At 48.5% G+C, this 20872-nt stretch overlaps 1 protein-coding gene and 1 long non-coding RNA gene across 3 annotated transcripts in view; one reads left to right on the top strand and one right to left on the bottom strand.

Moving 5' to 3' along the window:
• Positions 1–2429: 2429 nt before the first annotated feature.
• LOC125758427 (uncharacterized) lies at positions 2430–5240 on the bottom strand. The gene is made up of 3 exons (XR_007416046.1): positions 5054–5240; positions 4177–4305; positions 2430–2501 (listed from the first exon to the last, which is right to left on the bottom strand). It is a non-coding gene; the product is annotated as an uncharacterized LOC125758427 (long non-coding RNA).
• A 7384-nt stretch (positions 5241–12624) lies between these two features.
• LOC119391038 (uncharacterized) overlaps positions 12625–20872 on the top strand; it is a 595212-nt gene continuing 586964 nt past the window's right edge. For both annotated transcript variants that reach the window (XM_037658738.1, XM_049415025.1), the window contains exon 1: positions 12625–12754. In XM_037658738.1, the coding sequence (XP_037514666.1) occupies positions 12679–12754 (76 nt within the window). In that variant the 5' untranslated portion in view covers positions 12625–12678. The remainder of the gene's footprint in view (positions 12755–20872) is intronic.

The following is a 20872-nucleotide window of genomic DNA, read 5'->3' as shown; positions in this document are numbered from 1 at the left end:
CAGCTTCTACGGCCAGCCCCATGATTTCTGTGCGTCCATCTGCGTGCCTTCCTTCTGCCTTTGGGCAGTTCGTGTAGAATGTCTGCCAGGAAAACAAAACATCATGAACAATAGACTTTTTTAGCTGCCTCACATAACCAATGCACTTTTTTCTCCCCATGAGTAGCTGTTTAGAAAGCATCCAAACAGCCGCTGCTTTGTCTATGTATGCTCATAACCAATTAGTACTCCTCACATGACACCTGGTCATTGTCAAAGCATACGAGACAAGAAACTGAGACAAGTTAAGCAAAGAGCAAGCGGCTATATTTCGCCATATAATCGTTTCCTAATCCGCCCGATGCATTCATCGCTTAAGTTTAATTTACACTGCTATTTTGGTGTTTCCCTAAACTTACTTTCCAAATAACTCACTAGATAACCTATTTCTCTTACGCACTATATGATACATGTTAAAGATGGGGCATGCAAACATGGACACAAGAGAGTCAGATGCCTAAACGCTGAGATCACTAACTGGAGCTCATCACCTAATCTACCTTTACATTGTCGAGGGCGTAAATGCATGCCAAAATTCGATGAATGCAGTTTTGTACAAGCACATGAATGAACAAATGCGTCCAATAGTCGAGGCCTGGCATATCGATAATGGCAGTGCACAAGAGAGCCACCGTCGATTAACTAGCATAAAGAGACCAATGCTTGAGCAGTTATCTCTCACGTAGACTATCGCGCGTGCCAGATTGATAGGTATCGCCTCTTGCCTGGGCATGCACAGATAAGTTTTCTGTGTCTACTTCATTTTGTGCCACTGTCCACCTTTCCAGTTGCGTTAGTGGTGTCCTTGGTTTCTCTCTTGTGTCCATGCTTGCATGCCCTGCCTTTTTAACATGAATACCTACCAACCAGCTCAGCTGTCTGTTATACTAAATATGCATATAATCTAGGATTACCACTCTGTCCACTTGCTGATGTAATAATACAATGGGGTTCTGTAATGTAAACGTCAAATTAAAAGCACAGGACCTCTAGGATTTACACCTCCACCGAAGGTGCAACCACTCCATCAAGGATCGAACCCGCACAGTTCAGATCAGCAGCTGACCATTATACCACTGTATTGCAGCGGGGGATGTTCACTTGGTAATGTAGTTAATGTTAGGATTATGGAAGAGCTGTAGGTTGAAGAAGACATGCAATTAAGCAAGGAGCTGCAGACATGCAGTTTAGATATTTCTGTAATCCAAAGGGCTGGTGCTCAGGGCATGTACCTAAGGAACTCCTGTTCAGCGTCTCTTTTCGAACCAAAGCTAGCAGAATTGATGTTCCTGTCTAGATATGCCCCTGAAAACCACAGTTAAATAGCTGCAAAGGAAACACTAGAAGACAGAAAAAAAATCCATCACTTGTATGATATTAACAATCAAGATGCAAACAACAAACACCCTGGACTGTGAAACGCATTGATTGAAAGATATCAGTTAAACAAAGCAGCATAGCAATGAACTGTCATGTAGCTGCCACAGGGCAAAAAGCAGGTGGCTCTGGTGCCATGAAAAATCTATAATAACACTTGTTGAATATAGCAGGATGTTTTGTATGATAAATGTATAAATTACCACTCACAGAAGCTGACATGCTATTTTAAAATGAGCATTGCAAAAATAAGCAAGAAAACCACGTGACGTGTGAATTTACCATTCATAATTTAAGGCTAAAGGGCCCCTAAACAACCCCGGAGTCTAAAATTTGTGACAACTGCACGCTTGTACAACATGAACATGTTGTCACATGAATTTTTTCATTAAGTGGTGTAATAATGAAGCCACAGGATAGAACAAACATTCCAGCTGGTTTCAGTTTCTCGCTCAACCTGACCATCCTGAAGAGGGCTTCCTCGGTGTGCCACTGTGCCAGAGCGGTGCGGTGAGGAAGCACAGTCAAGCACTGGCGAGATAAACCAATTCGCAACACTTGTGACAACAACAGATACTGCATCATCACAAAGCCAAAATGCCGTTCGTATTGCAGAGGACTATTCAACAGTCAGCGTTACTTAATGTTGCTCATAGGCAACATTACACCACTTCGCTAGCAAAAGGACTGGTCAAGCGCTGAAGAGGAGGTGCGGTTATTGTTTTTAGAAGTGGAGTGTCTGACATTCGCACAATGTGATTCCTGCGGCCCTCTGTACGAATTAGCGAGCTTGTTTGGAGGTCTAAAAAAAGAAGTAGGAGCCTGCTGACTGGCCCTTTAAGAGAATGTAACATACACTGAAGGAAGTACACTTGTAGACATACTATAGCTATAAAAAACAGGCAATTAACATGCTCAATCCATGCAGCATAGGGATGTCTCACACCTTTGCAAGAACTTTACTAGGTGGCTGCATGTTTGTGTAGGCCAGAAGCAGCAGGCATGTGGCTTCCATGAATTTGACCCTTTCGTTGAAGGGAAACTGCTGCTCACATCCTTGTAGCACTGCTTTTTGAAGATGCTTCCTGCGATAACAAATGACCACAACACAATTATGGTCTGCAAATATCCACAGATGACCTACATTGCTGCCCTTTCTCATTAAATTCAGCTCTAGACTAAACACTGCAATAGCAGCATCCTCCTACATTACAGGGCATCATACTGCTTTCATTGGCCTGGTTTTAGTTCAATAATTGTTTTCACCCATAACAGAATGTAGCACTAGTAAAGATTCGGTTGGGGAGGGTGCAGTCGTAAAGTGTGTATGCAAAGTAAGAATATGAAAAAACCAATGGCATAATTTCACATGAGATATCACAATTATCATAATTCCTGAATGTCAGACACCACGAAGTGTTTAATTGAGCAAGTTTTGACTTTAACTATCAAAAAAATGCCCTTTATGGAAAGTGGGATTTGCAGAGTGAACTCTGATGATGAAATTGGCTGTCTTTACTGGCTCTGTAGCTGCAAGTGCATTGCTAAAGCCGCTTATATGCACTTAACAGCCTGTGTAATGGTATTGACAAATGGACAGAGAAGACAAACTCAATCGTTCTCACTTAGCTGCCATCACAGCAATACGTTGCTTCGTGTCAGGTTTCCTGGTATGCAGAATGCACGAACTTGGTGGCCGTGCCATTACTCAGTAAACATGATCGACATCTGCTCCAACTGCGTAAGTAGCTGGAAAGTGCTAAATTACACAATCAGCTGTACCATGCACACATAATGTAAATTCTAGCAGTGGCAACATTTCGCACCTCATATTAGCCTATGGGCATTGTACTCGTTGATGGCCAGCTGCATGCACTGTTTTTATTTCTAGCATGCATAGCACATGCACACAAAGCACCCAATAACTGTGGGAAGCAGAATAGATCGTCCGAGGTAATCAATAAAATTGATTGACAAGAATTCCACACATCACTCAAGCCTGTTGTTTAGCATAAGTGATGAGAATGTGCAGCCAAATGTACACAGCAAATTCAGTATTGGCCTTGAAGAATTGCAAGATAGGTAGAAGCTTTCCAGAAACAAACGTATACAGTAAAGTCTGTCCCAGATACTGAAATCATGAAGTTATAAATTTTAAAGTGGGCCGCTATATTCTTCAGGCGCCATGCATTGCATTTATGAAAACGCTAACATCCCTGTACAACAATGCATGCTGCAAGAAGTCATAAACTTAATATTTTTGGCACAATGCCATTTCCCAGTACCACGTTTTGTACAGAAAGGCACATTTTCCTTTGCCAAACTAAGGCCATTGTTCCCAGGCCAAATGCACTGTCCATGGTGACAAACCACTGGAGTATACGCTCTTTCTATACAGCTTAGCTGGTTACTGGAACTAAAAGCTACGGTAACGCTGTCTTAATCGAACTGGCTAGCAAGAGCCTTCTCGCTGCTGTTATGTGAAGTAATTTCACCTTGGTGGGAACGTCACAAGAGTAGTGGCACATAATAATGAGTGCGAGAACACAGTAACAGGTTGTGCAACGGCTACCAGGTATGCCATTCGTGGAAACCTGTGGGCTCTTCCCCCAAATGGACCAGTTGGAAATAAACCCTTTTGCATGAATAAACTTAAGTTGGTTGCTGGCATACATAACATTGTTACTCTGCATTTCCGTTTCCCTTTGACAACAGCTCAAAACAAGATTCTTCTTCATTAAATGGAACTTTGTGCATTACCTTTACGTTGGCTACAGAAGCTTATTTCTTCTGCCTGAATAAGCACCTCCTATAGCATACTTGCCTCAGCCACCTTCTGGACTGCATGGTCAGCACTCCACTGTTTGTCGTGGCACTGCTGTTTGCTACCTGCAGTACGTTGCAAAAAACTTCAGCATTAAAAAAAAAAGGGGTTAAGAAAAGCCGAAACAGGTGTGCCAGCAGCACCTTGCCCTTTGAGGAGGGAGGAAGAGCTCTGATAAATGGCTAATTCAAGACAAGCGTTGTTCTTCACAAGCTATTATTATGCGATGAGAGGTGGGACTTCAATACACGGACGCACATATATTGCTAAAAGCAATTGAAAATTCAGCTGAAAGTACGGCTTGTCAAATTAGGTCAACGTGCATAAAGGATAAAAATGGGGCAAACCAATTGAACAAAGTACAGTGTCATGCCGCAGAAATTGCATTTTTAGCAAATCTGTTATCTATTGCTTGAAAGATGATAAGCAATGTCCAAGAATGCTAACCTAGACGCTTTTGAGGGTCATGTTACTTAATGACAAATAAAATGCACGCCTAAAGAAACATCCCTAAATACACTTTATTTCTCCCACTGCACGATTCACGATTCACACGGTGGCGGATGATAATTGGTGAGCCTGACAAAAATGTTGTCTCCTTTCAGCAAATATTAGCGTACAGCAGTGCGTGCAACCCGAGCTAATTACTAAACTTTTATAACACTACGACTACGTTCTTGACAAATGTCATGCGCGAGCACAATCCGCGCAACTACAAACCGCATTACACTACCAACACGTTATGCGATTTTCTTCGCGACAACGCGTACTACAATAAGAACTCACAATGTACGAAGCGTAACGTTCACTTACCTCTGGCAATAAAAATACGCTGGCAGCGTACACTGCTGGATGACCGCCGTTTTCAATGGTGCGCTAAGCGAGGAATCGCCGAGCTACCGGCCGTCCCCGAGCGTCAAGGCATTTTCCAAGGCCACAGAACGCGTCGTCGAGAAAGGATTGCAGCGCTGCTACTCACTGCCGTGTACTGTGCCTCGATGTGAGCGACAAAACGCGCATCAAGGCACCCTACTGACGTGCGGAAACATTTGAAGAACGGGTTTTCAAAACTATGAATCGCCTGCGTTCGGTCACACTGAACAAAGCAGTCGCAGACTGGAGTCGCACGGCCGGCATCTGGTGACTATTACCAGCTACCGCGTATAACACTGCGTGACGAACTTGCGCTTAACGTCAGTAACCACAACATACAACACACAATGCGAGGCAGCGCGGTAAAAGTCGACCGTATGAACAAAACTCGGCACGACGACACAACGACACACACACGAACGCAGAACTATCGTGGCTAGAAAGGTTTGCCTAGTGTCGTGAGCGAGGCAGCGAGCCTGCCAGGCGGGAATAGCTTGCGATGAAGCGTGCAGAGGGCGCGGCGCTCGCTGGCGCGCCCAGCACTGGTGCGCCCTGAGGAGTTTCTCGTTTAAAGCTTTGTAGTTGCGGTAAAAGCTCGTTGTGTAGGCCACACATGGCGCTGATAAATTGTAAAACGAAGAAAAGAAAATTCTGGAGACCATGCGGGCCGGTTAGCTTCTTCTGAACGGCACATGCTGACGTAGAGAACAAACATGTAGGAGATTCGGGGTTTCCGTTCTAGTTTATTAACATTATTTTTCACGCAGTTATGTTTGAGTACAATGATTGAAATATTCATTGACAATTATAGCGGTTACTTCAAGAACAAAAATACAATGAACGGTGAATGAGACGCAAGGACAGATATTTTTGCGCAGAATGTGAGTAAACAGTGAAAGGAAAAGATAGGTGCATATAAAAAAGAAAAATAATTAATTAAAAGTAAGAATCAGCGAACAGTCAAATGAAATTTATGTACACATGAGGGACCTCCCTTGATGTTTCACGCCCACTCTTGCAGGCATACTGGATCCGTAGAAGCTCTGAATGAGAATCGATGCCTTTTCATTGCACGAGTTCTTTTGCATAACGTCATGAAACAGGTTGTCTTTTTCTTTTTAGGCATGTTGCGTTGGAGAGGCTAGAAAGATTTGCAGTCGCACGCGAGCATGCACGAACCTCTCAAGACGCAGCTCGGAATGAAATTGCAACAACCACGAAAATTCCAGGGTCGGATCTAAGAGGAACAGGGTACCGGTGCCCTTACCCCCTCCCCCCTTTAATTTTCGACGACCGTAGCGGCGGCCGCTACGGGTCGCTGCGAGCGCCTGCACCCCTTAGGGTAAGGTCCCTATATTTATAAAGGTAGCGACAAGTACACGCGCGCCCTCTCGAGGGGTCCAAGGAGCAGCGATAGCAGACGACGCGCCGCTCGCTCCCGTGCATATTGCTGGCGCCTGAAACCGAACTCGGTGCTCGCTTGAACCGCTAAATTATTAATATTTGTGGCTGAAGATATTCAGCAGTTATCAAACTACAGGGAAAATAACGTTAACGAGCACGGAGCACGTTAAATATTGAAATAAAACACGTGCGTTTCCGAAGCAGGTTCCAAGCGGGTTCGCCACAGCAGCAGTCATGCAGGGCATTTTTTTTTCTTTGCATATTTTGACATTCAGCGTAACTTGAAGAACAGGTGGTGTTTGGGTGAGTTTAAAAGAGCTTGTTTTCTAGCTCGAATAAAATAGGCAGGTAGTCAGCGTACTTGTACTTTCGGAAACTTCATCGAGCACCTAGCGCTCTTGTATTGCGTAGCGCAAAGTACGCGCTATTATTGGTTTGACTGTGTTTGTCAGTGTTCGGAAGTCTTCCCACGGTTACACGGTATTTTTAAACTAAGCTTATTTTCTTATACTCTAAGAGGTTCTGCAGAAAGGGTGTTCCAATTGCATACTGGGAGGTGACAAGGGGTGACAGAAAGCCTTTCACTTTTCTTTCCGCATTCCGAATCAGGGGTGACTCGTGGTCTGTAGAATTTCTGCAGATTGGCTGTAAGTTTTTTTGTAAGGGTCCCCATTGACTACTGCGCACAAATCTACTGCATAAAGAATGCCGAAGAAATAATAGCGTTGCTGAGATAATGCTCATGCATATGCACGAACAAAAGCACGCCGGCCAGGCGAAAGGCTGCTTGAAGTTATAACCATTACAAAATCACTTACTTCGCATATCCGGGTGTTTTCTGTGGGCACAAATTTCTTGCGACTGATTTTGTTGGGCCTTCCTTCAGCATATATTTTTGTCACCGCGAGGAACGAAAAAAAAAAAAGCTTTTTTCTCTCCTCCGCGCGGGGAGGCAACCGAAGGCATAGAGACCCGACATACTAGCACGTCACGCTCCAAACATTAAATTCAAACGCGGAATTCCTGCGTCCACTCAACTTCAGGTACATAAACGCTTCTAGTTTGCAACAACAGTGCGACAGAGGCGCGTGAAGTACTCTCTACGTGCTAAAATCGCCCCACTCCACGCTTGAAAACACAGTGATCCGTACCTATCGCCGGCACAGCGCTGCCGCCGCTGGACCCTTTGGGCGGGGCGCGAAGGCGAAAAGGTCACGTGTCGCCAACCGACCTATCGCAGGGCGCGGCGGCTGGATCAAGACCTTTCGCTGCTTTTGAAAAAGAGAGGGACTTTACTGCACCCTAAGGTGCACCCTAAAGCTTTACTGCACCCTAGAGTTACTGTAAATGTTACTTTTATGTGGCGGAGTTGCTCATCTGTTTTCGAAACGCCGCTAGCAATCGTGCACTGCAGAGAAGCTGATGCGCAGGCCGCCGCCGCTGCAGCGAACCGGTCTGTACTCCCGTGCCACAGTCCCGAAAGGAGGCTTTCATAAAGGGACGCTTTTCACCAATACGTAGCAGCGCCGCATGTTCCTTGTGTCCTTGTCTATTAGGCACCGTGGAACGCCGCACAGAAGCCTTCGCGGTAGGGATGTCCGAAAAGCAAATTTTAGGTTCGAAGCGAACAGGGATTACGTCGAATAATTTTGAATCGAATAGTTCGAATAGTATGTATCACACATTATATATATAAAAAAAATTAGCATAGATATTGTCGAGGCCCAACTAACCTGCACAGCGTTTTTTTTTTTGTTTTTAATTGGAACGAGGCATGTGCGACTGTCATTCTTTTTGCTGCAAGTAAACGCTACTAAACTAAGCGCTACGCAACTAAACGCTACGTTTAGTAGCGTTTAGTAGCATCAAATAGCAGCAGAAATTCAATTTCAGTAAGATGCAAGTTATAACCGATAAAATACGTCACACTTTAAAAATTACTATACATATAACATATTATAACATATAAGCCCGTATAACAAGCTTTTAAACTTAAAAAATGATCAGGGGCGTAGCCAAGAGGAGGGTTGGGGGTTTCAACCCCCCCCCCCCCCTCGAAATTTTTCAATTTTGCTTGCGGATATATTCACGCACACCTACAAACACACGCACGAACATACATAAAGTATGGTTGAACCCCCCCCCCCCCCCCCCCGAAAAAGATTTCTGGTTACGCCCCTGAAAATGATTAATCTATGTCGGAGTAATATGTTAATTTAACCTTGAAGCGGCATTGCGCAATTTTGTTGGTTAGGTGCTTTCACGGCATTGCACTTTCAGGCTGCAGTGAAACCACCTTCACAGGTGGGTTACATGCCGTCCAATATACGCCTATTCGTTCATTATGAATACTTTGAAATTTCGGAACCTTAAATTCGTGTCGAAGCGAATTCGAATACTATAATATTCCTTCGAACATTCCTAGTGCTCCAATATTCGCACATGCCTACTTCGCGGCAAACAGACGCAGACAGTCTGCCAGTATGTCAGGACGGCAGCAAAATATTGTCTACCCTCGTTGCTCGCGAGGGTAACATGCACAAAACAAATTTAACCACTCTCGGTTGACCTGAAAAAAAGGTTATAGATTTAAACCGCTCACATAGAGAACAGTGATAGTTGCACGCTCCCCAGGCCTTCTGTAAACGCATCGTGTCTGAAGAAAAAAAGATCACAGTTTCACCGCGAGCGCGAAGCAATGAATGCGAAGGCAACAAATTGTAATGTTATACGAAGGAAGGCTGGCAGCTAACTCTTTTGGATCCGATCTCGCGTAACTATACAAAACGTTGGTGTAAGAGAATACGGCCGCTCCAGGGAGAGGTGCGCTTTTCGCAGTCTCTTCGCGTTGAGAGCGCGCGTTAAAGAGTATACGAGCCGTTTGCTGATGCCTGCGAGATAGCGAGCGCGCAAGCGATCGTGAACGCGCTTTTAGGATCAAAGTTCGCAGTTGCTGCTCAAGCACGCCCCCCCCCTCGCATCCCTCCATGCTCATTCAAGGCGGGCGGGGCGTTTCGTTTCTGCTTGAGCAGCACCGACGGCAGGTCTAACACGCGGGGGGATGTTATCGCATGCGCCCTCCGAGTGACGCAGATAGGCCAGCTCGTTTGATCTCTGCATCAGCCGCTATCGTCGCCGCTGCTCGCGAGCTTTTACTCACGGGTAGAACCTACGATGCGCGGTGGGATGTTATCAATTTGGACTTTATACTGAACATGACGGCGACGACAAAAACCCGTCGAGAGTGCCGATATAATTGCTATCGCAAGAAAAGTAGCCACGTGACGGTCTTTGGTTGGAAAATAACTTAACAGCGCAGTCAACTTTAAGACTTTTCGACTTTAGGAGTTTTAGGACTTTCTTTTTCTTTAGGACTCTAGACCACTCTCTCCCTAAATAAAAATAAAGCAATATGTCCGTTGGCACTTACGAACATGTACTCCCTATTTCCATATAATGAGAGCCATCTGTAAGTTCTACGTAGATCGTGTTCGTGGATCTGAAGGAATCTGAAGGACAGTTTTTGCAGTGTACCTTTCCGCTGTCTGCTCGCGTGGTAGTTGCTGCCGGGGGGTAGATGTTTTCGCAGCGTAGCAGCGCGTCCATCACAGGCCGCCTTTCTTGCTATCGCATTCATTGCTTCGCCCTTGAGGCGAAACTGCGACTTTTTTGCATGCCCAGGATATGCAATTAAGAGTAGCCTCAGCTTTCACAAAAACTGCCTTCATCCTTTTCTTACGCACTCGCAGCACAAGGAACTACAGTGCACTGTTATTGCTGAGTTTACTGAATAAATGCCCTCTGTGTCATTTTTTCCCTTCGTTTTACAGAGTGCATGCCCACGCAAGCACCTCGACTCAGCGCGAGCAGACGACCGCGGAGGTGCTGCGTGGTTGGGCTAACTAGTAGCGCCAAAGCCGCGGCAAAAAGGCCCCTAGCGACAGAAGGAAGCGCCAACACGCGCGTGCTGGCGTTCTGCTCGCTGGGCAGGTCAGGAGTACAGTAGGTCGTACTTAGAGAGGCGCGCCTGTGCGATCCGTTTCGATTACGCGCTTAAAATTCGACGATGAATATGTATTGCGTGCCATTCCTGCTAAGCCTTGTCTCGGAGAATATGAGAATGAGTATTGGAAACACTGCAAAGTACCGACGAATATATTGCTCTCGAAGAGTGAGGACACACGTACAAAGCAAATAAATGCGTAGGTTTCAGACTTCCGGGCCACACAGCGCAGGGCGACGACGTGATAAATTCAAGGCGGAAGGAAACCGCATCCACAGGTGCCGCCATGTTGACTTTTCCGGCGCTGCCGTCTGCTCGCTTTTCATTGCGTGCGCGCCGACGCTATGGGGACACCGAGCAGACACGCGACGCGGATGGAGACATTCAGCAGCGCTGCCAGAGGCCACGGCAGGGGGTCGGCCACGGTGCGTTGGCGCCATCTAGTTTTGATTGAACAAACCAGCTGCGGAAAATTGTCTATAGACGATTTTTCGCAGCTGACGTGGTTTAGTAGTCATGGCTGGTATGGCTTAGGAGGCATGACTAAATGAACGCAGCTGATCTCAATAATAAATACAAAGCATACCTGACGTTTTAGATGCGAAGCAGCTCTTTGACTCACGTGTGTAACGCCGTACGTTACGTGCGTCCGTACGAATGCGCCGCAACGCGTTCCCCTCACCGTAGGTGTTCGAGCGTTGCCAAATAGGTCACGCCACAGCTTTGCGTTGACGTCACGGTTCCCTCGCAGGTGCGCGCTGACGTCACTCTCTCCCTCACCCGCAGCATGCTCGCCCTAGCGCCCGCCGCTGCCGGCTGCTCCATCCCGCTCGCAACACCTCTGAACGTGTCACTTCTCTCTCGCTTCACCCGTGGTAGTCAAGGCGAAACGCGCGCCTGCTCCGGCCCAGCACCCGTGTCTCGACTCTGAAGAAACAACGACCACGAAGTCTTGCCAAACGCTTTAATGAAACTTACACGAAACCCAACCCGCCTCCCGTGTCTTTACGTTTCAAAGAAACGTTTACTCGAGTAAACGCTACACCGACGTTCGCCTCAAACCGTTCTTCCAGCACCCGCGTCGACGCCCGTTTCAACCGGGTCAACGCCGTGCGCACCGCTGCTGCTTCGCATCCCATCAGGGTTCCTTTCGGGGAGGTGGTCCAAGTTTTTTTTCCCCCAGCGTGAGCTCACACAAAGCGATAGCCGATTTACTATTTATTTATTGCTGTGAGGACAGTGGGCGAGTAGCAAGCGCGAGCTCAGATCGAAGCGGGCGGTCGCGTCTGCATGGGTGCTGCCATGTTGGCTTGTAAGCCCAGCTACTGGCGGTTGCTAATACAACAATTAAAGGCATGCGCCATAAATGCGAAGTGAATTAAACATATCACTTATCACTGTGGCGCAGTACGTAAAAAAACGCAAATATCTCAACGTTATCAACTTTGAAGGGATTACCTGCAAGATTATGCTTTGCTGCGCAAGAATGTGACTTGCTACACCCTGCTGCAACCAGCTTGTGTGGTACGGTCTCGGCCGCTTTGCTGGCCCAATGCGTTGGCTGGGGCAACTGGCTAGGGGAAGGCCAGTTACGATCGCGTGATCAAACATGGCAGCGCCCGTGCGCCGCTGCGGAAAATCGTCTATACCTCACTGAAGCAGCCACCCAACACTGCCGTCGAAGCACTCTGTGTTCTTGCTTTGTGCCGTAACATCTTCGAGAAGAATGCTGCACGCGCGTCAAAGCGGCGCATGAAACCACCTGACAAAAACTGGTGGCAAGATAATGTGTGCCGTATGGAGGTGTTTGAACAGGATACGCGGCTCCTTTCCGAGATTTTCAGCTTTTATTCCACTACGGCATTTTGAATGGCTTTCGTGCAAGCTGACACAATAGGGGAGCGTCAGAGCGCACGCCAAGCGGGGCGACCTCGATGGTCTTCGCTAGCTCGACAGCCATAGGCCGAGATGTCAATTCAACATCGTGCACACAATGTCCAGAGAGAGGGTCATTTTTTGCGAAAGGCGACCAAACAAAGGGATTCCAAACAAATGTTACTGGCATTTAGGCAACACGCCAAGCTCCGGACCACCGTTTAAATGCTTGCTAAAAGCCTCCAATTTCGGAGTCATCGAAAACTTGACGCCGTTGGAAGCGATGGCACCATGGTCAATTATTATGGTAATGGCGCTACTCTCCACTGCTCTGACTGCAGAGGACTGCTTCAGTTCAGGTGGGCCTTCAACCATTACTTCAATGCAGCAGCTTACCCTTAAACTATGACTGATCTCCGCAGTCGGCCGAAAACATTACAGATTTTCGGTACTGAGTATGTAGCGTCCCTAACGGCGTTGCGTACGTAACAACACTGCATTTTGAATAAAGCACGTGCGCAGAACTTGTGCTCACGCGCACCATGAGAAACGCAGCGTCCTTACGGAAGCTACGTATGCAGTACGATATTCTTGTTGCCGAACAATTACAGAGAAAAAGTACCAGGAAGGCTTTTCTGGTAATATTAGCACTGGGAAAAAATACGGTACTAAATGCAGTGTCATGTGGCTTGATCAGTAGGAACTTAATAAGTATGTGCCTGTGAAAGCGGTACTTACCTACGGAGCAGAAACCTGGAGACTTACAAAGAGGGTTCAACTTAAATTGAGGACGACGCAGCGAGCGATGGAAAGGAAAATGATAGGTGTAACCTTAAGAGACAGGAAGAGAGCAGAGTGGGTCAGGGAACAAACGGGGGTTAAGGATATCATAGTTGAAATCAAGAAGAAGAAATGGATATGGGCCGGGCACGTAGCACGTCGGCAGGATAACCGGTGGTCATTAAGGGTAACTGACTGGCTTCCAAGAGATGGCAAACGCGTGAGGGGGAGACAAAAAATTAGGTGGGTAGATGAGATTAAGAAGTTTGTAGGTATAACGTGGCAGCAGAAAGCACAGGACCGGGTTGATTGGCGGAACATGGGAGATGCCTTTGCCCTGCAGTGGGCGTAGACAGGCTGATGATGATGATGTGAAAACGAGGTCATGAGAATTAATATTATCTAATATTATTAGACGCAGGTCTGTGAGAAAGAAAGTGCTTTTGTTAATTGTTTTTTGCACCAATATCACAGGTGTGAGCTATGAGCCCGGTGAATATCTTGCCATAGCGACGTTTCCAGCATGCACACTTTATACGGAATAGAATGGGAAAGTAGCTGTCACGATGTGTATCAAGTGTGACACGAATGAAAAATTGTTTGCGAGGGAGCCCGCTGTAAACGCTCTTGGGCTTCTTTTGTCGAACTTCTTCGGCACGTTGTAAATAAGCAGCGACGTCGATATTGTCTTCGTCGGTGGCTGTTGGCAGCAAGGCGTCGAGCGTCGTATTCAACACGACCGTGTTGAATGCGAATGTCACGTACGGAAGGATGCAATCCCACGTGTTGTGCTCAACGTCGATGTACACGGAGAGCATGTCGGCGATGGTCTTCTTTAGACGCTCGGTGAGACCATTGGTCTGTGGGTGGTAGGTGGTGGTTCCGTGGTGGCCTGTCTGGCTGTATCCCAAGATCGCCTGTGTTAGGTCCGCAGTAAAGGCCGTACCTCTGTCAGTAATGAGGACCTCTGGAGCGCCGTGACGCAGGACGATGTTCTCAGCAGCCCTGCCATTGGGCGGGACCCTTGTCTCGGCGTAGCGGGTGAGGTAGTCGGTAGCTAGGACGGTCGATTTGTTTCCGGAATTGGACGTCGGAACGGCTGAGTCCATCCCAATTTGCTTGAGCGGCCGTCGAAATGGCTCAATAGGTTGCAGAGGTCCGGCTGGCCTAATTGGCGGTGTCTTGCGGCGCTGACAGTCTCGGCAGGTCTTTACGTAGCGAGCGACGTTGGAGGCAAGGTGTGGCCAGTAGTGCTTTTCCTGTATTCTTGTGAGCGTGCGGGAAACACCGAGGTGTCCAGTCGTCGGTCGTCGTGCAGAGCCTGGAGGACCTCTGGTCGCAATGCCGAGGGCACCACGAGACGGTAGTCGGCTCGAAGCGGCGAGAAGTTATTTAGGAGAACGTCGTTGCGCAAGAAAAAACGACGCCAGTCCCTGCATGAATACCTTCGGAACAACGGCGGTCCTGCCCTCATGGTATTCCACAAGGCCCCTGAGTTACGGGCCGGCTCGCTGTCGTTCGGCGAAGTCGTCGGCACTTATCATTCCCAAGAATCAATAGTCATCCTGGGCGTCCTGCGGCGGTGGGTTGGTGGGGGCGCGAGACCGGCAGTCGGCGTTAGAGTGCATTCTTCCGGACTTGTAAACGACTGCAATGTCGAATTCTTTAAGCCTCGGACTCCACCGAGTGAGACGACCTGAAGGGACCTTCAAGTTAGCTAGCCAACACAAGGCGTGGTGGTTGCTCACAACTTTGAAGGGCTTGCCATAGAGGTAGGGCCGAAACCTTTCAAGTAGCCCAGATGATAGCAAGACACTCCTTTTTTGTTGTGAAATAGTTGGCTTGTGCCTTGGATAGCGACCGGCTAGCACAACTGATAACCCTTTCCAGTCCGTCAATCTTCTGCACAAGGACGGCGCCGAGTACCTACGCTGCTTGAGTCGGTATGGATTTCCGTATCGGCGTATTCGTCGAAATGCGCAAGTATGGGAGGCATCAGCAGGCGTCGTTTCAGTTCTTGAAATGCCCTCTTGCACCATTTCCCACCCGAATTCGATGTCGGCCTTCGTGAGTTGTTTTACTGGCTCGGCGAGCCTTGGAAAGCCCTTGACGAAGCGTGTGTAGTAGGCGCACAAGCCAAGAAATCGGCGTACGGCCTTCTTGTCGGCGGGTAGTGGGAATTAGGCAATGATGGCAGCTGTTTTCCGCGGGGTCTGGGCGCACTCCGGACTTGCTGATCACGTGAACCAAGAACAATAGCTCCTCGTATGCAAAGCGGTACTTTTCAGGTTTCAAGATGAGGCGAGATGTTTTGATTGCTTGATATACAACGTCTAGGCGCCGGAGGTGTTCGTCGAAGTTTAAGGGAAACGCAATGATGTCGTCCAAGTACACGAGGCAAGTCTGCCACTTCAACCCTGCCAGTACTGTATCCATAACGCTTTGAAAAGTCACAGATGCCCAGCTGAGGCCAAAGGGCATGACCTTGAAATTGAGGAGGCCGTCTGGTGTTATAAAGGCAGTCTTTTCTTGGTCTCTCTCATCGACTTCGATTTGCCAATAGCCGGTCTTGAGGTCCATCGAAGAAAAGCACCTCGCTTTGTGGAGTCGATCTAGGGCGTCGTCTCTCTGTGGAAGAGGGTACACGTCCTTTTTCGTGATCTTGTTGAGGCGGCGATAGTCGTCGCGGAAGCGTAGGGTTCTGTCCTTCCTCTTCACTAACACCACGGATGACGCCGATGAACTCTTGGATGGCTGAATGATGTCGTCGCGTAGCATTTCGTCGACTTGTTTCTTTACGGCCTCACGTTCTCGCGTGGAAATTCCGAAACTCTGTGCAGTATGTGACGGAGCGGTCTGGCAGTTTCCTCTGTTATGACGCGATGTTTTGCAACTGGGGTCTGGCGAATTCTTGACGACGAAAAGCAGTCCTTGTATTGCAGGAGCAGGGTCTTGAGCTGTTCTTGCTTATGCTTCTGAGGGCTCGGACTAACGTTGAAAGCTGGTTGGGGATCTTGCTTTGTGTAATGAGGTTCGGAGGAATAGGTGAGGGTGATGGCATTGGTGGCTTCCACAATGTGATCGATCAATGAAACTTCTCATTGGGCGAGTTGGTTCACACTTGAAAGTAAAACTGGCAAGCGCAAGAAAACAAGACAGGGACACAGGATGTTCATTCTTCCTGTGTCCCTGTCTTGTTTTTTTGCGCTTACCAGTTTTACCTTCAAATATCATCGATGTAGGCGACCGTCGTGTCTTGGTTCACGTGCTTGTATTCGTTGCCGAAACTCCTGAGCACCACTGCTGCTTTCCCTCCACGCCGCTCGGCTACTGCACTAGCGACGATATTTTTGTTGCTGGTCGCCTTCAACGCCGCCTTCCAAGTCTGCTGATTCCAGAGCGCCGACGAAAGGAATGCCGTTGGAGCAAGGGGGAATGGTGACTTGGTCTTCTAGCGCATTCAAAGCGTGCTTTGCTGGCAACGTATGCGACGGTATGCTTTGTCTGTGGATAGTGTTACTGACTCGGATCTCAGGTCGATGGCTGCAACGTGTAGGCTTAAGAAGTCCATGCCAAGGATGACGTCTCTTGAGCAACTCTGCAGCACTACGAAGCTCTCGGGATACATCCGTTTGTTAATGCTGACTCTGGTTGTGCAGATTCCTGCCGGCGCTACTGGGTGACCTCCAGCGGTCCGGATTTCAGGGCCTTCCCAGGTGGTCTTGACTTTCTTCAACCTCGGGCGAACGGTCTACTTATGACAGGGTAACCTGCTCCGGTGTCGACGAGAGCAGTGACGCTGTGGCCGTCGATAAGAACGTGTGGAGCACACATAAGAAAACGACTCGAGATGTCCTTCTAGCGCCGGAGCCTAAAACCGACTAACTTTTTGTTTATTTTCTGCGCCTTTCGCGTCATCCTTGCTGCGCGCCGATCGAGGTCACGTCCGACCCCTTCCTTCACCGTGGAATCCCGTCGATGTCGGTGGCGCTACATAGCTCCTGCCCCTAGAGAGAAGCATGGTCTGCGATCGAAATCAGCACTGCCAGGAAACTCTGCGGATTGAAGTAGTGTCCCCACCGACGGGAAAAGAGACATGTGGAACTGGATTGAGCCAGGCGACTGTGGGAGTCGTGTCTCACAGTAGGCTGATTTCGGGCGCTCCAGTGCGATGGTGTAAGGTTTGCCGTTAACATCCACGATATATGTCGACTCCCGTTTCTCCAGTACAGAAAGGGTCCGAGGTAGTGTGGGTAGAGAGCAGGCCGAATAGGTCCAAAGCGCACGAAAACGTGAGTTGTATTGGTTAGGTCGGATGTAATCTACGGTGTGCGTTCTTGAAGAGGACGTGTCGGACAGCGTTTAAGATCCCGGAAGAGGAAGAGACAAAGGTGCCGAGCGTGGCTCTGAGGCGAAGAAGTCGCTGGGCAGACGGAGCGGAGTGCCGTAAACGAGCTCCGCGCTCGAGCACCCGAAGTCGATTTCAAGGCGCACCGTATACCCAGAAGAAACAGTGGCAGACGTTGAACCCATTGCGATGGCGTGCCATGGGCAATCAGTGCTGCCTTGAGCTGTCGATGGAAGCGTTCCACGAGGCTATTGGTGTGGGGATGGTAGGTAGCCGTGCGAAGACGATGCATGCCAAGAAAGCGCAGGAGTTCGTGAAAGAGGGCAGACTCGAATTGCTGTCCTCTGTCAGTGAAGATCTTGGTAGGGCGTCTGAAGCAGGTAACCCATCTGGTAACAAATGCTACCGCGACCGTTGCAGCAGAGCTGACTGGAAGCGGCATCGCTTCTGGCCATCGAGTGAATCTGTCGACAGCATGTGAGCAGGCAGCGAAATCCATGACCCGGTGGTAGTGGTCCGACGATGTCAATGTGAACAATATCGAAACGATGGTCAGGTTGGAGAAACTGGCGTGTTGGGGGAACAGGGTACCTGTGGACTTCGGCACGTTGGCAGAGTACCCAGTCGCGTACATCTGCGTTCATCCGGGGTCATACGTAGCGCGATGAAACAAGGCGTTGCGAGGCACGAACGCCGGGGTGAGCGAGCTGGTGCAGCGTGTCGAAAAGCTGCTTGCGTAACGTGCTAGGGACAAATGGTCTGGGTGTGCCTGTAGAAGTGTCACAGACGAGGTTGGCGCCATCAAGCAGGATATCGTCCAATCGCAGTGCTAATTTAGATGAGCGCAGTTGTATGAGCTCTGGATCATTAGCTTGGTGTGCTGCGAGCGTCTGCACATCGAGTGGCGCAGGAGTTGCAGCTGATGTCACGGTGTCCACCCGGCTGAGAGTGTCAGAAAGTATGTTCTGGTCGCCGCTGACGTGTTTGATGTTGGTGGAGAATTCCGATATAAACAAGAGATGGCGGATTTTTCGTGGCGTGTGCATCGACGACTCTCTGCAAAGTGCATATGTCAACGGCTTGTGGTCCGTCAAAATTGTAAATGGTCGACCTCCGACGATATGGCGAAATTTCGGATGGCGAAGTAAATTCTAAGTAACTCTCGACCGAAGGTGCTGTAACGAGCTTGCGTTGGGCTGAGTTTCTTGGAGAAAAAGGCTAATGGTTGCCATGAGTTGTCAACACGCTGCTGCAGAACCGCTCCCACGGCTGTGCTAGGCGCGTCGCTAATAAAGGATAGAGATGCCGTGGGGTTGGAATGGGCAAGAAAGGCAGCGTTGCCGAGCGCGCCCTTGATCTTGATAAATGCGTCTTCAGCAGTGGAGTCCCAAGGGAGCAAGGACGTCTTGTTCTTGCTCGTAAGCAGACGGTCCAAATGCGCCACTATATCTGCACAGTTCTTGATAAATCGGTGGTAAAAGTTAACCATGCCGAGGAATTGCCACAGATTCGTGATCGTTGTGGGCCTAAGGAAGCTATGGACTGCTTCGATTTTTGATGAAAGTGGGTGTCCAGGTGATGTCCCAGAAAGACCAAGTTAGTAACACCAAACTCGCTATTCGGGGCTTTGATGACGATGCCGTGGTCAGAGAGTCGTTGTAGCAGACAACGAAGGCGGTGTAAATGCTCTTCCACAGACTTACTGGCCACCAACAAGTCGTCGACCTAGGCGAAAACAAAGGGTAGATCACGCGTGACTGTGTCAGTGAAACGTTGAAAGGACTGAGCGGCATTCCTGAGACCGAACAGCATTCGCAAAAACTAGAAGAGTCCGAATGGTGTCGTAATAGCCGTCTTGGGTACATCTGCTTCGGCCATGGGAATTTAATGGTCGGCGCGGACAAGGTCACTCTTCGAAAAGATGTTGGCGCCATGCCGAGCGGCGGTGAAATCCTAAATGCTGGGTAACGGGTACCCATCCGGGCTTGTGTTAGTGTTAGAGATCGGCAGTCTCCTCATGGCCTCCAGTCACCCGATTTCTTGGGCACCATGTGGAGTGGAGCTGCCCAGTTACTTGCGGACGGGCGAATAATTCCCAATTCCAGCATGTGTTCAAATTCTGCACGTGCAACTTTGAGTTTGTCCGGAGCAAGTCGACGTGGCCGGAAGAAAGCAGGAGGTCCGACAGTAACGATGTGATGACGTACGTCGTGGCGCACTTTTTTCCCAATTAGGCGGTGCGTTGATGTCAGGGAATTCTCGTAGCAGAGCCGCGAAGGGCTCATTAGAAACCGTAGCACAACAGAGGGCTAAACCTGTGGCCTTTCACAGAGAGGTAAGTTGTCGCGTCCAGGAGACGTTGTCGCTTGACGTCGACGATGAGGTCATGGTCGGTGAGGAAATCAGCACCGATAATGGCAGAAGGAACGTCGGCGACCATGAACAGCCAGCGGAACAGTCTTCGTAGTCCCAGGTTGAGTGTGAGCGACAGTTGTCGAAATGCTGCAATCCGCGTTCCAATCACAGCTTACAAGTATAGCATGAGAGTAGCGGTGCGATCCATTATGTAGCAGGTAGAATGCTGACCTGTGCGCCTGTGTCAATCAGCGACCTTGCCGTTGGCATAGAAGAGGCGACATGGGGTGGGTCCGTGACCGCTCGCCGCCGCTATCGGTCGGCCGGACGGTTTTCCGACCAAGTGCAGCGACGCGCGCGAGCGCCAAATTGGCGGTGATACCAGCAGATGTCAGACTGCCGTGCGTCACCGTTGCGCCGGCTCTCGTCGATAAGATGGGGAACGGTGACGTCGACGTGAAGGCGGAGAAGCGCTCCTTCGACAAGTGGCAACCAGAAGCTTCTCCAGTCCATCGCATAACTCAGCGACGGGAAATGATGTTTATTTATTTATTTATTTATTTATTTATTTATTTATTTATTTGCTATACTGCCAGTCTCTTTCCGAGACCATAGCAGGTGGGCATACAGGTTGGACATGCAAGTGCAACAAAAGCAGGAATCCAGTGCAGTGATCAAAAAGTTATACAATGTAATTTTCTTAATAATAATGGACAATCAGTATGGAAATATACATATGGAAATCATATACAGACATATAAAAGAATCAATATACAAATATACAATATACAATACGCACGTAATATAGATTTATTACAGAAAGCATACATGAAATGAAGTGCTATACACAGGCAAGGTACAGCAAACCAGAAAACGCTAATGAATCTGGGGCGGGTAGCGCTATTGTATTAATCAGGTGATACTTTCTACTTGTGAGACAAAGTCAGATAATGAATTCGCGTTAGTAACCCAGGGATCCAGACAGTTTTATTCC

Source organism: Rhipicephalus sanguineus, chromosome 4 (assembly GCF_013339695.2).
Source record: "Rhipicephalus sanguineus isolate Rsan-2018 chromosome 4, BIME_Rsan_1.4, whole genome shotgun sequence".
NCBI lineage: Eukaryota > Metazoa > Arthropoda > Arachnida > Ixodida > Ixodidae > Rhipicephalus > Rhipicephalus sanguineus.
This window is presented reverse-complemented; position numbering and strand designations above follow the sequence as displayed.